Source organism: Emydura macquarii, unplaced genomic scaffold, assembly GCF_026122565.2.
Source record: "Emydura macquarii macquarii isolate MOO-44397 ecotype Brisbane River unplaced genomic scaffold, CSIRO-AGI_Emac_v2 contig_629, whole genome shotgun sequence".
Lineage (NCBI taxonomy): Eukaryota > Metazoa > Chordata > Testudines > Chelidae > Emydura > Emydura macquarii.
Genome location: NW_027130766.1, coordinates 5,379,523 through 5,394,517, shown reverse-complemented (window position 1 = coordinate 5,394,517; position 14,995 = coordinate 5,379,523). Strand labels below are relative to the sequence as shown.

At 47.7% G+C, this 14,995-nt stretch overlaps 1 protein-coding gene across 1 annotated transcript in view; it reads right to left on the bottom strand.

Annotated features, from left to right (window-relative positions):
- Positions 1-1,072: 1,072 nt before the first annotated feature.
- SKAP1 (src kinase associated phosphoprotein 1) overlaps positions 1,073-14,995 on the bottom strand; it is a 215,955-nt gene continuing 202,032 nt past the window's right edge. The window contains exons 12-13 of the mRNA XM_067541119.1: positions 2,583-2,692; positions 1,073-1,460 (exon numbers count right to left, since the gene is read on the bottom strand). Coding sequence (XP_067397220.1) covers positions 2,591-2,692 — 102 coding nt within the window. The 3' untranslated portion in view covers positions 1,073-1,460; positions 2,583-2,590. The remainder of the gene's footprint in view (positions 1,461-2,582; positions 2,693-14,995) is intronic.

Genomic DNA, 14,995 nt, shown 5'->3' with positions numbered 1-14,995 from the left:
CTCTTCCCTGCTCTGAGCGCACCAACTTCCAGGTGCTTTGCTATGGGCTAGCAACGTTCCACGAGGCTCCGGCGGGCAATGGGCAGGTTCACGGCCCAGCCCCTTCCAGCAGTGGGGAAATCCTTCACTCCACGCAGCCAGGGAAAGCAACGGGCTCAGCCTCGTACCTGCCGGCAGCAAGGGCTGGAACCAGAGGCCTTTAAGCAACAAAGGAATTAGAGACGATCTTGAACCAACCGCCTCCGATCCAGCCCTCCCTCCCTGAGCGTTTCGGGGCACTGGCAATCCACCACATATTTGCAGCGCGGCTCCGTCTCTACTACAGACGCTCGTCCCCGATCCTCAGAGGTGTTTTGGCACCCGACTCCAATGGAAATTCATGGGCGTTAGGCACCCAAATCCCTTTGAGGAGCTGGGCCTTGGAGACTTTCCTGCAGAAATTGAGCCTCTGAATCAGGAAGGCACTTAAAACCTGCTGAGCACATACTTCAGTTTGGGGCGGAACAGGGCCAACACTGCACTTAAAGGGCTGGTCCTGCCAGCAAGGGCAGCTGGCTTGGGAGCATCATACTCTGGGTCTCTTCTCCACACCGCCCAGGTGCTATGAAGTGGGAGTACATTTCAGGAAGGCTGCAGGCTTTTTTCCCCTTTGGTTTGATGCTGCGGTGAACAGTTAGCTACCACCACCTAGTGGCACATGGGGGGTACAGCCTCTCTCTTTCCTCCCTGCCCCGCGCTGATGGAAAGGTGCCAGCCCATTTGACTTCTGGGCTGGATGGTCCTGGAGGGTGAAGTTCTCTGCTGATTCACAGAGACAGGGGCAGCACAGAGGGCCTCTCTTCCCAGCCGTACACCGCAGCGATGGGCTGCACCCTCCCATCAGAAGAGGCTGGTCAGAGGCAGAATTGGTTTATGGCACTGGGGACTACCGGGGCCGGGGAGGGAAGGCCAGACTCAGCGTCGTGTGTCCTGGCACACGCCTGCCTCTACTCCCCGATTGCAGAGTCCAGCTACAAACAGAGCCAGGGACTGATCCTGCAGGGAAGCTGAGATGCTGCCAGAAACTATCAGAAAGAAAAGAGAATCTCTTTATTTTGGGTCTTCCCCCATCACAGAAGATAGCAAAGTAGCCCCTCCATTGGCCAATTGCTCAGGCGTTCAGTCAGCGGTAAGAGCCCCATACAAAGCCATGGGTTGCTCAGAATCAAGTGGGGGGATGAGGCCATTAACAAAGAATTTGGAGGGGGGGGGGGCGTTTTCTCAGGTAATGGGCTTGGGGACCAATGGGGCGCCCTGTGAAACATCAGCAGCGACGTGGGCGCTGGGACGTGAGTCTCTTCACGTGGAGGTGGAGATTTCCATAGGCGCCCGAGGGGCAGCAGGGGAGATGACCCCAGGGTGGGGAATGTTGTCCAGTATCTCAGCAAAGTCAGGGAGCAGGGAAGGAGGCACCGGGGAGTCTAGGAGGAAAGAGATAGAGAAGTGAATACTGGCGAGGGGAAGATGAATCCAAGAGTGTGACCAGGACACAAGCACACCTGCTCGGTGCACGCACAGCAACTCACGGTACAGTCCCTTTCCCTGCCGCCTCACTGGCTTGCAAGGGAGCAGCAAGGTTGTATGCTCGGGCCCCCAAGGGGCTGCCCTCGGGCTCCCGCAATCTGAGCCCGTGTTTCGAACCCAGCACCAAGGGAAGGGAGGGACCTCTTTGCAGAGGATCCCCCAGAACATGGGGCTGGACAACATGCTTCTGCCATGGTGTCCCAGGCTGCCGGAAAGAGAAGAGGTGACTCCATTTGCCGTAGCAGGTGGCGGGGTGGGCCAGTGGTTAGCGTGGGTGATTGGGAGCCAGGACTCCTGGGTTCTATTCCTAGCTCTGCTACTGACTCGGCGCGTGACCCTGGGCATCTGCCAGCACCGTGCCTCAGTTTCTCCAATCTGTCAAGCAGCCCAGCTCTCTACAGGGCTTTGAGATCTTTGCGTGAAAAGTGCTCTAGATACAATGCTCTGCTCAGTACTGTTATTGCCATGAAGGGACAATGTTTTCTGGGAACAAAATCTTCTGGATTGCTGGGACAATCAGACCCCAAAGTAACAACGTTATTCTGCACTTCATATAGAGATCTCAAAGCACCTGAAAAAAGCCAGGGAGATTTCCATTGCAAAGCCCCTGACTCACGTCACAGCAGGAGTCACTTCAGACACCTGCCCAAGGTCACAGAAAAGCTGGGAGTGGAACGTAGAATCCTTGATTCTGGGGTCTAACCAGCTGCCCTGCTTCACCACCTTAAACATCATCAGCCAATCCCTTCCACGTCACTCCATCTTTCAGTCTGGAGCATGGTTTCCCTGCCTCATTAGCTCCAGTGTAAGGTAAGGCCAGAAGATGGAGCCAAAGACAAAATCCTCCCAGGTTTCTCCATGTCGATCTGCACAAGAGACTAAAAACATACCTGGGGACTCTCCCAGCCCCTGCGCCAGCCTCTGCACAGATGTTTGAGACCCTCCTGCCAAGACAGCGAGGGAGGAATCCCTGAAGAAGCGTGAAGAGTTAATCACAAAGCAGTGGCTGCGTCTCTTACCGGTTGGATCATCTTTCCTCCAGTTCGTAGGCGGCGGTGAGATAATCCTTTGGGACAATTCCTACCACGCTGTTCAGTTCGCCGACCCACCAGCCATACATGTTGTACTCCTGAGAAAACAAAGCAAGAAAGGGTCCAACCTGGACATCTTAGATAGGGAGGGTGGGAGTTACAGTGAAAGCATTGGACAGGTGGCCTGGATTCCGTTCCTGGCTCTGCAACAGACTCCTGAGGCAAGTCATGTAGAGCCCAATTTACAAAGGCATCAATGACTAAGGCCAGAGTTTTAAAGATATTTAGGCATTGCTGCGCTCAGCCTAACTGTTTTAGGAGCCTACGTCTCCTTTTCAAAAGGGATTTATGCACTTTGGCATTGACTGTCAATGGGATTTTGGCTCCCAAATGCCTAAATCCCTTTTGAAAAGAAAATTTAGGCTCTCCAAGCAGTTAGGCATTTCAATGCCTACATGCCTTTAAAAATCTGGGTCTAAGTGAGTTAGGCGCTTAATTCCCATTAACTTTAAATGGGGCTAGGGCCCAGATCCTCACAGGGAGTTAGGTGCCTGCCAAGGTTCTTGCCTATGTACATCTTTAAATTGGGTCCTTAATCTCTCTCTGCTTCGCTCCCTGATCTGTAAAATGGGGCTAATCCCACTTCCACTCTCGCACCTGTTATCTGTGTGCTGCTATTTAGAGACTACGCCCCAGACCTTCAAAGATATTTAGGTCCCTCCCTCCCATGGGAGCATCTGGGCCTGTGGTACTAAGAGTACGCACAGCAACTTGCGCATTTGGTCGCGGATACTACCATATTATAATATCAATCTCCATGACGTCCCAGCCCCGCGGCCTGGAGTTCTCTGCAAAGCCCCTTTAAATCTTACGATGCTTTCACGGCTGTATCTGAGGATGACCTGGGAGGTTTATAAAGTGCCGACAATGCGCTCGACCGCTGAATAGCACGCAAAATCAGAGAGCCCTTGCCCGAAGGTCTAACCCTAGCAAGACAGCCGGGATGTCCAGGGAAGCCTGAAGTAGGGAGTAGCTAGGCTTTTGCCTTTAAGCTTTATGTTAAGAAACTTCCAAATCAATGATTTCCTTCTCGGGAGATGCAGGGAGAGACGTGAGTCTTCAGGAAGGGTTAGGAGGAAGCTGAGGCTTACAGCAGGCTGGAGCTGGGAGGACAACCCTTAAGCTGTGTGGCGGGGAAAGGCTCAGTGGGTCTCAAGTCTGTTATTAAGCATTGCTTGATCTTCCAAAGGGGTGGTGATAGTGGGAAGATGGTTTTGGATCTTCTAGTTGAATCACCAAAACTCCCCTTTACAGGGTCTGATTGTCCCATCCTCCTTTGGCAGATCCAACTCATTCTTGATACAACGATCACTGCCATCTATGGACCTACACCTGGGAGGAACATAGCCCAGGATGGGTTAGAAAATACCAAGCCAGAGGGTGACAGGACCCAGATGACAACAAATGTGATGGGGAAAAAAACAGACCTGAGTGCCCTGTCTGTATTTTTATATGTTACTACAGGATAACAGCAGTTATTGGAAGCAAAGCCTGGCTGGGCAAATGTGGATCTTCAGATAAGTTCCATTGCTGGCAAAAGAAATATTTAGTGTGACAGTCTAAATGTTATCACTTCAGAAATAATCTGTTCCTGGAAGAATGTGTTAAAAGTGCTATTCCAAAGTCATAGAGTTTAAGGCCAGAAAGGACCCCAGGTCATTTAGTCTGATCTCCTGGATATCACAGACCACCCCCTTCCCCGCCAGCACTGCACACCAAGCCAGCAACCAGAGCTAGACCGAAGTATCACAAGTCCTCAGGAGTCTAAACTCTTGTGTGCCACAGGCAGAGGACAGGAGAGAATGAGAGGCCACCAATGCCTGAGGCGCCTGTGCTGGTAAGGCACCGATTAGTGAGATGTGCCCAGGTAACCCTGGCAAGCGACCTGCACCCCCACATTGCAGAGGAAGGTGACAACCCCCAAGGTCTCTACTTATCTGAGCTGGGGGCAAATTCCTTCCCGCTTCACCTATGATGATCAGGGAGACCCTGAGCCTGTGAGCAAGACCCATCAGCCAAGCACCTGAGAGGGAAAATCCTCAGTGCGGTCTCAGAGCCTCGGCCCACCCCTCCAGTGTCCCATCTCCGGCTGTGGCCCATCTGTGATGCTTCCGAGGAAGGAGACAGAACCACCCCCTTAGAATACATGGGGGAGGAGGAAATCCTTCCTGACCCCAAGATGAGACCGGCGGAAGTCCTGAAAGCACGAGATAAATCAAGAAGCTAATAATACCGTACCATGAGGTATGACTGTCTAGGCAAGCATGTCACAGCACTTTGAAAAAAAGGGAGGTGACGTCCACCCTTGTGCAGAAGGGCAGCACAAGTTCTAGGCACCCCTAAAATTCCACCTACGCCTTATTTTCAGGGCGGAGGCAGGATTTAAGCAGCGCATAGACACAGAGGAACTGCCACACTGGCTCACACCCACGGTCCAGCTAGTCCGATATGCTTTCACCGACTGCCACCAGCCTCAGCTATTTCAGAGGAAGGGGCAGCAAATTCTGCAGGGGGTAGTTTGCACATGGGATAAATTTTCACATGGAACATTTCCTCCTAAATCCTTTGGTTAGAGGTTGGCTTGGACGCTAATGCACTAAAACCTAGATCCCTGGTGCTGGTCCTCTGCACAGCACGAATTAAGTCCCTGTGGGGGTAACAGTTTCTATTTTATAGGTGGGGAAACTGAGACACGGAATGGACATGGATGGGGGTAGATGAGTTAGTGGCAGTCAGAGATAGAACCCAGACCTCTCGAGTTCCAGCCCGTCTACGCTAGGACTGCCAGATGATACTCCCGGTGGAGCCCAAGAATCCAGCCCCCCTCGTCCCAGGCTAACCCATAGACCACGCTGCTCCCCAGTTACGAGCATGAGACAGGGGCAAACACCTGGCAGAGTGGTTGACTTCAGCAATTGACGCGCTCACCAGGGCACTGCGTAGCAGCAGATGCTGCAGAATCTTTGAGCCAAGCAGACCTGACAGGCTGCCGGGTCCTAGAGCGATGAAAGACCCCCGCCCCGGCCGTCTTGCAATCCTCTCGAAACAGGAAGGAAGATCCGGCGGCAAAAGAGGAGCAAAGAAAGCTTTGGATCATCTGTTTTAGTGTGGAAACGATGGGATCTTCACTCGCAGCAAGAGGAAACAAACCCGTGTAGGAGCCAAACCCCTAGACCTTTGGGTGGAAGGGTGGGCAGTGGATCAGAGAGTCGTACAAGGCATGAATGGAACAATCCAACCCTTCCTCCCATCCCTCTCTGCCCACCGCAGCTACGCCTCAGCCTGAGCACCATGAGGTATTTTAAAATAATTTCTGCTTTGATGAATTGCTGGGGAGCCTGCGATTGCTCATAATCAAAGGGAGGAAAATGCAAATGAGAGCCAGTTGAGAACTATCGGCACTGAACGTTTATTCCACTGCACAGTGCCAAAAAGAATTAAAACAACATTAAACTCCCAGCAATAATGTTTAAGTCCTCGTTTCCAAGTGCCAAATTGCACCACTCTGGATCATACAGATGTTCGTTAATTATGCTAATTTTTATTAAACTATTAAAACGAGGAGTGCACTGGCACAGCAAGCCAAAGCCCGGTGCTGAGTGAACTCTGCTCTCGTCTGGAGGTGCTAATTTACTTGTGCATCTCACTGAGATGCTGACGCCTGGGTTTAGGGGGTACTGAATGGCTGGGTTTTTCCGGGGCAAGGGAGGAGGGTGATGGAGGGCTGTTTCCCTGGAATCTACTTTATCAATGTCTAGCAAGGCCTGCGTGCTCTGTGCCTGCATAGATTGGGACGGGGGAAGGCAACTTAGCTGAGACGCCACGGAGGGGTGGGGGTGAGGGTGGGGACTAAACAATCATCTGGATGTTCCTGCTGAGATGAGGTCTGACATGCATGCTCCTCCCCTCCCTGCAGGACATGACACACCTGCGGCTCAACAACACTTTGCACCTACGTAGTACTGCTTGCCAGAGGATCTCTAAGCACTTCGCAAAGCCCTGTTTATCCCCATTGTACAGATGTGACAACTGAGGCACCCAAGGAGGAAGTGACAGGCTGCAGGCACAGGCTGAGTCAGGGTTGGAACCCAGGTTGCTTTACAACCCAGGAGTCAACCCCCCCATCAACTCCTCCTCTGACTCATGACAATTTAACTCCATTGATTTACTCCTGATTTACCCCAGCGAAAGAGGAGACTCGGCGACCTGACCCCTTGCATGATGCTCAGTGCACAGGTAACAAAAACCATCTGTTCGGAACTCCCAGCAGACCCAGTTCTGCTCTCCGCACCGAGACCTCTTCCCTCCCACTCAGAGATTCACTCCCAGCAAGACGAAACACTCAGCGGGCCCCAGCGCTCTCTGCATTTCCTCCCCGCAATCGGGCGGTGACGAGCGCACCCGAGACAGACGCTCGCTCCAATAACCGGCAGCAGCCGGGTTTGCGCACAGGGCCGTAAAAGGATTTATGCTGCTAATCTCCCTCCGCAAGGGGAAAGGGGAGAACAAACAAAACCACCCCCCCCCCCCCTGCTGTAAAAGGAACAGCCAATTCTATAAACAAAACTGCGCCGCGGCCACCAGCAAGGGAATATTTCACAGCTTGAATCAGCCTCCAGTGGTTTCCCTGTTGTTGTTTATGACTGCGCAAACATCGCGGCCCTCCTCAGCGATCAGCCTGTCATAGGGCCTTGATTCCCTCCATGGTGCTGGTGCAAATGCCCTGCCAGTAGGTGTCGGAGGGGGAAGCAGCAGGCTACTCTCGTAAGCCTGAAAAAAAGAGATTGGAGCCTCCTACTACATGATTACTGCATTTTAATTTCCATCCACCCCCGCTGCTTCCTATTTATGTGAGCTCTTGCAAGGCAGCTCAGCCATGACCTGGAATGACCATTCCTGTCCTGGGAACAGAAGAGAGAGCCGGGCCAGATTCTCAGCAGCTGTAAATCGGCGTGGCCTTATTGACTTCAATGGAACTACAGCAACTGATGGCAGCTGAGGCCCTGGCCTTCGGGTTTTAAAGCTCAGGTAAAGGCCTGTTGGGGTTTTCCAGCCTCCAACATTAATTTAATTCCAGGCCTTGTGCTAATGGTTCCCCATTGACACCCTAGAGGGCCCAGCAGTCCTCTGGAGAGAGAGGAAAACGAAAGCCCCAGGTTCATTCAGTCATAGGCTGGCCCAGGAGGGCTCTTCTGCTCCCGGAGTGGAAAGAAAACTTATTATTTATATTACGAGACGAGGGGTCTGTGACCCTGGGTGTTGCGCGGACACATAGTGAGGAGACAGTTGCTGAAGAGCTTCCAAATCTAACCAGACAAAGCAGGGCTGTTATCCCCACTTTACAGGCAGGGAGCTGAACCTTCATCTTCTGTCTCTCTCAGGCCGGTGCCTTTAACCACAAGACAGCCGCTTTGACCCTAAAATACACTTGTAAAATACACTCCCCAAATACACTCGTTTCTTTTCCTTTCCTTCTACCAAAGTGGAACGGACAATATTTACTCCCCACCACCTCTTCTGGCCCGACTCAACATCCGCGCGCTTTCTGCAAGCCCTCGTAAACAACACAATCCTCCTTCAGACACACAATCAGTCAGCCCCCTTCGCACAGAAGATCAATGACGCTTTGATGGATGCCCAAGGAAAAGCCAATCAATCAGAGACTTATCGGTTTATGATTGCTCGGCCCCATTATCAGTGCTTGTGTGTCATACATTATTGTTAGTCAAATGGAGGATCCTAATTCATAGGTGAGGCATGCCATGTGTCATTAGAGGTCAGCTGACATAGGGCAGTTTTACATCGGGTCAGCTATATATCTGTTTATCTCGAAAACCAGCTCGGAGCTGCAGCTAGTTCTGAAATTTAGAAGTTACCTACCCCTCAGGGAATTCAAAACCTGAATCCAGCGGGAGCTGCATGGTAACTGCTCAGATGCTCCATTTAGTTAGGAAGTGCTCACCTACGTTTTTCCAGCATGGGGGATTCTTATCTATCTCCTCAGTGAAAGAGGGAACTGCTGGTGAATCAGCACCTGTACAAAGGCTCAGCTCTGGGATAAACTGAAGGCAGCTTCCCCCGCTACTTTGGTTCTCAGCAAATCATCGTTTTCTTCCCCCCATCCTGTCTAATTTATTATTCAACGTTTCTTCATATAAATCACAATAAAAATGAATTATTAAATTTGCCCCCAACTATTATTTATTTGCTGTTGGCAGGATCTTGTTAAATGAATTCCTGCAGACGGGAGGCGGACTGGTGAAGGATACAAGTGGATGGGAAAAGCTACGGGATGAGAGGGAGTTCATGATGGAAAGGGCCAGCAGAACTTTGGAAGGAAGGGACGGACAACGGTCCAGGTCTGTGCACATGCTGTTATTACTGTGCTGTGCCATAATGTTCTTACTCCCAATGACTTCCCTCAGTAGCACTGCCTGCAGAAGGAGTTCAGGATTTCGCCAGGTAACTTAAAAGAAAATAATCTACTCAATGCTGTAAATTTAGCTGGCCTGTGACAGTAAGCTCAGTTCATCCCTGGCATGGGCCCCTGGACTTGCACCACAGATGAATTTGGCCCACAGACAGACATGGGTGCACAAAGTTCAGGGTCTCTGACTCCGTGCGCATGCAAGCTGCAGGGGGTGTCATCTGCAAGGTTAAAACTCTGCTCCCGGTTGCAACGGAGTCAATCCAGAGTGACTTCATGGAAGGCAAAGGCGCTACTCTGGATTTAAACAGGTTCAGACCCAATTGGGATTGGCAAGCAAAGGCATGTGGGTAGTGCTACACGAGGTGCCATGTAGGAACCCAGCTAGATCAGACAGACAGAGATGTAGGAAAGACTTGCAAAGCAACTCTGTAATTGAGACCAGGGGTGCACACAAAAGAAGAGTGAGGGAGAGGCACATTCATTTGCAAGAGGAAAAAGGAAGGGGGGAAAAAAGTGCTGAATTTGGAGACCATCGTGGCTGTGTGATCGCCAGGATGATGGGATTGTGAGATCATGTGAAACTGCCATATTAATATTTATTCCATAAAGCACGCAGCTTGCAGCTTTGCACCATTCTGTCGTGCTTTGACCGCAGTACCAACCCTCAGGCACCGCAACACAATTTGGAAACAATGTGACGGAAATGTTTAATCTGCTCAGCCCATCTGTGCTGCGTATTTCTCCAGCTCTCCCTGAGAGAGACGCCTTCGAATCTCCACATTGCCTTTAATATTCTCCTAAATCACCTCCCCACTGCACTTCAAGGGCCATTGCTACAATATCACAGGTTCATCTAAAGTGCACTGGGTTGGGTGGGGCCCGAAGAACATGGGTATGGGGGTGGGGGGAGAGACAGGGTGTTGCTTGGGCTATTTTTTATTTCAAAATAATTTCCAGGGATAGTCTTTCCATGCCCCTTGGAAAAAAAAAAATGATTGTGCTTTTGCTGGAAGGTGATTAGTGAGGCTGTTTAGAACCAAACAGGCTGGAATAGAGGAAAATCATTTCCGAAGAATTGTTTTTATTAATCTCTTTCCCGGCCCTTTGCTTTCATGCACGGCTTTCGCGGGCCCAATCCTGCTCGCAGTGGGTTCCACCAGTGACTGCAGGACGGAGCCCTTGGGCAGGGAAGACCGTCCTAAAGCAGTGAAAAGCTTCGGGAACTGGGAGCCTGGTCTCTCGCGTACCACCCCAGGTGCTGGAAGCAGGGGCTGGTGGTTACAGCCGAGAGCCAGAATGCCTGAGTTCCACTCCAAGCTGTGGCACAGGTTTGGGCAAAGGTGTCCTCTTGGGCGAGGGTGGCTCAGTTTCCCTTGTTCTGTAGAACTTCTCCATCCCCGTACTTGGGGGGCGCCGAGGTTTATTTACATAAGGTGTGCACAGCGCATGGTGGAAGAGGGACTAAATATGAGACCGTTGACTTTTTTTTTTTTTTAATCTCTCACTTCCATATGGGGTGGAGGCGGCTGGTCGCTGCCTCCCAGGAGTGCTCGGCGCCTGATTTTGAGAGATGCCCAGTTCCTTCGACTTCCCACCCAAGCCAAGAGGGGTTCAGGGTCTCGCAGGCTTACAGCCCCTCACCTGTGCTCACTGGGGAGCTGGCCTCCCTCTGAAAATGGGGTGAAACTGGAGGCACTCAGCATCTGGGCGAAGGGCTTGGTGGGCCAGGGAGCACGTGGGTGCACATGGGATCCCAGTCTCCGCTGTCCCCCTGACCCCACCCAACCCAACCACAAACCTGCCTCCAGCTGGGGAAAGCGGGATCCCTTTGAGTGACTCGGCAAATTAAAAGAACTGAATAATTGAACGCTCGGGACTGTTCTGGGGAAGGAGAGGAGCGGGGTGGACAAGGCGTCCCAATTGTGGAGCCTTCATTCAGCCTGCCGGTGTGTTACATCATCTGCACACATAGGTGTTGCCATGGCAGCTGCTTATGGCTTCATTTCCTGGATCCCCCGAGGGGGATGTCACAGCTGGATCCACCTGCTCTTTACCCTACCCTCGGTGGGGTCATAGTAAGGTCGCCAGAATAAATGAACGCGGGTACTAATGATCTGTTTGCTGGCTGTTTATGCTCTGTGTGTCAGGGGCACTCACATTTAGAGAGCTCATTATGGCTGCAATTAGACTGCACCATTGCTAGATATTTAACTCCTTTTTCTTTTAAATTAGCATTTTAATAACGTGCTTTGAGCAGGGGAAACAAAATGACCATTTTTCATGGCCAAACTTCTTCGCTGTAGGTGTAACTTTAATGGTAAAGTTGTGAGGGAAGGGAGGTAGGAGAGGTTTGTTCCCTTTCCACCTTTCCCCCACTTCTATTCCCTCCCCCCCCTTGAGGAAAAAAATAATAAAGGGAGAGATTTTTATTTGCTTTATTGCACACTCAGTTTCCTAAATTTGTTCTGCAGCCAATTATTTTTGGCTTTAAAGTCCTGAACACTTGTGCCTGATGAAAATTAGCAGTCACTTGAGTTAAACTTTGTGTGTGACCCGTGAAGAGGGCTTGAAATAATTGTGCGTATGTGTATTTGTGTAAAAGAAGCCATTTATTTCAAATTTCCATAGCTTAAAAAAAAAAAAAAAAAAAAAAAAAGGAAAAGGGGAGGGTGGGGAAAGAATTGAGCACCCATTAGATGATCAGTGTTATCAAAATAACTATACGGTAACCCCCAGGGCCACTTCCTTTCAAAGGTCACTGCAATTATTTCCCCTTCATTCATAACTCTTCTGATCATCTTATATGACTGTGTGTAAAAAAAAAAAAAAAAAAAAAAAGAAGAGATAAGGCGCTACCTGTAATTACTGATCCTATAAGGGAGAGGGATGGAGAATTTACAAAGGAAGCAGGAGCTGGACATTGAACGAAATAGAAGTGATGCTACAGGGGAACTGAGTCTAGAAGTTTAGCTTTCAGGAGCTTGAAAAAGCACCTGTTTTATTCACATGTAGTTTGATCATTGAAAAGTACAAAGAATAACAACAAATGGGAACAGTTAAGTCTCAGGGTCATGTTATGATCGTTGTTTATTTCCTTTTAATTTGGTATCTTAAGCTAAACATCATTTTGCAGACAAGGAGATGAATGGGACTCCAGAAAATGTGCTGGTATGGGAAAGAGAGATGTTTGTGAAGTGTGTCTGAATGCACACATACATTTAAAGAGCAGCAGGTAGGAGACGCTCTTTATAGTTAGGCATGGAAGGATTAGATTTTTATTGGTAAATGTCGGTAAATGTTAATCTCACTGTACACCCACAACCCAACGAAAATATAACTCCATAGACGATAAACAAAATTTACCAAAAATGCTGTTTGAGAACATATTAGAGTTTGATTCAAGGATATTTACTTGTATATTTTGACATCTGATGTTGAGAATTTGTGTTTTAATGGTTACAGAGTTTGACTTTTTGAATCTCAACATCTGCTGTCATTAAATAATCGTATTACCTCCCCCATAATTTCCTGTAACTGTGAAAATTTAAAAATGATCAAAACTGAACAAAAAGGCTTAAAAGTAACTTTTGATATTATCTGTCAAAATTAATAAAAAAGTAAAACAAATTCTGCCAAGCCTATGTATAGTCTGTGCACTTTGTGCATCTGTAGGAGATCAGATAAAAGCAGGCACACGCAAGTGGCTTTAAAAAACAATTTCTTTTCCTACTCTCCTGGAATACCACATCCAAACTCTGCCTGAGATTTTCTATTCTTACACAGGCTCACAACCCTTTCCATGACAACAGACGGGAGGGGATTTCAGAGCGACAAGAGTTTGGAGGTCAATAGTTGAAGAGCAGAAGTTAGGGACCAAAAACACTGGGAAGACACCCCCCCATACACACAGCTGAAATAAAGATGATCTTGGTGAACTAGTGAGGAATCAAAAAAGGGGGAAAGCATGAGGGGGAACTAAGGCAGGAAAAGAAAAATGCAGCTTTTGTGAGAACAATGGTTTAAATGTTTACTCTTCTGTATCAGCTCAGCTGCACCTTCGAAGCTGCTGTTCCATAAATACAATACGGATGGCACAGGCTACAATTTGGTGATCACTACCCCAGGACATATCTAGATACACTTCTGTTATTTTAATTAAATACTGCATTATGGTTTGTGACAACTTCATCGCTATAGCGTAAATGAATTTGGAATTAAAGTCTTATTTAGGCATCCACTATTTCCCCCACCCCTCCATTTCTCAGTTTTACAAAGCAAAGGGCTATAAAATCAAGATGTTTGTTCATTTACAGATGAAGCAGAGTGGAAAAAAAAAGGGGAAAAGACGACACTATAGAAGCTGAGTCTGAAATACTCATGGCTTACGAGCATTCTCAGATAGCGGAGAGAATTCTTTTGATCATAAACGGGAAATGCTGAATATTAATTGTGTGTGTTTATTCTTATCTTTCAATGCGGACTAGTCTGAACAATTATACTGATGGCCATGGGATTTTTTGCCTCTTTTGTTTAGTAGTTAATAGCCAGCTTTTAATTTTTAAACTGTTGATTTGTTACTGGCTCCATACAGTAGAAGTTTTTGTAAATTTCATTTGTGATGGAGGGAAGCGGAGCCAGTTGAGTTTTTTGGATCATGGGACTGAGAGGAGTTATGGCAAAAGCAAACTTATTTTATTCCCAGGAATGGGAGTTTCAATACCATCAATCTATTAACTTCTCTCTAATGAAACTAGACTATACGTGACATTTTGCAATATAACTGCCCTAAATGTTACCACATCAATTGGTTTAAATGTTACCCGCGCTTCATGAACCGGGATATGGTTTTATAATTCTCTCTCTCTCTCTCTAACAAACAGATTTCTACTTATATTTTACACTCTCAGAGGAAACAACAATGTGTATTTAAATATAGATGCTCAACAGACTACAATTAAGAAAAGAAATTTACAAACAAGTTTTGTGACAATGTAAAAGGAGGTTTCCCTCCCTCGCATATTTGACAATTCAATGTAAGTTTTAAAGAGTTTATGATCTATTTTGTGTGTGTGTAATTTGGATTTCACATTAAATTTTCCCGTTGTCCAACTTATTGCTGAATAACCATAAAAACAGAACAACAACAAAACCAACCCTCATAGGAGAAAAAAATGACAGCTGAGTCATGTGAAAGTTATTATAAAAGAAAGATGGTTCTGAAAATGACACCCTGCTTTAATATTTTTCTGTCTTGGCAACCCCAGATAAAATTTCCACCTCCTTTTAAGAAATAAAACCGGGAATCTGTAGACATTTGTTACATTAGAAACAAAAGCTTTTTCACCACACATTTAAAACAGGGCATCTGAATGAAATGTCACCCCCACCCTCTTTGGCAGATTAGCGAAAGGTTTATTACTAAATCTCTGTCTAATAAAGGCAGAGTTGACTCTGGAGGAGCTGCTTGTTATAATACTGGCTTCAGAAAATGGAGGGATTGTCACACTTAAAGACACAAATTTCCTCTGTAATATATTCGAATGGAAACCTCTGAATCCAATACTACATGGGCATATCTAATAAATTCACAATATTTCAGCCGCAACAGCCTACAACGGTTAGTTTTAAAGATTTATGTGGTAAAAAATTACTCAGTGATGAATATAGTTTATTCTGTGCAGTATTGGAGGGTATAAGGAATTAAGCTACTGTCTTTAAACAGTGAATTTATTATTACCTCTGTCAAAGACGAAGTCTTTAATGGCATTTGTTATAAATTTCAGCACAAAATAAATGGTGTGAATATTAAAAGAAAAAGAAGGCAGAGTTTGCAAAAGGACTGGTGGTTCTGAAGATGAACCCAATAGCACTGCTAAAGTTTGCACAGTTCTGAGTAAATTCTTTTGCACAC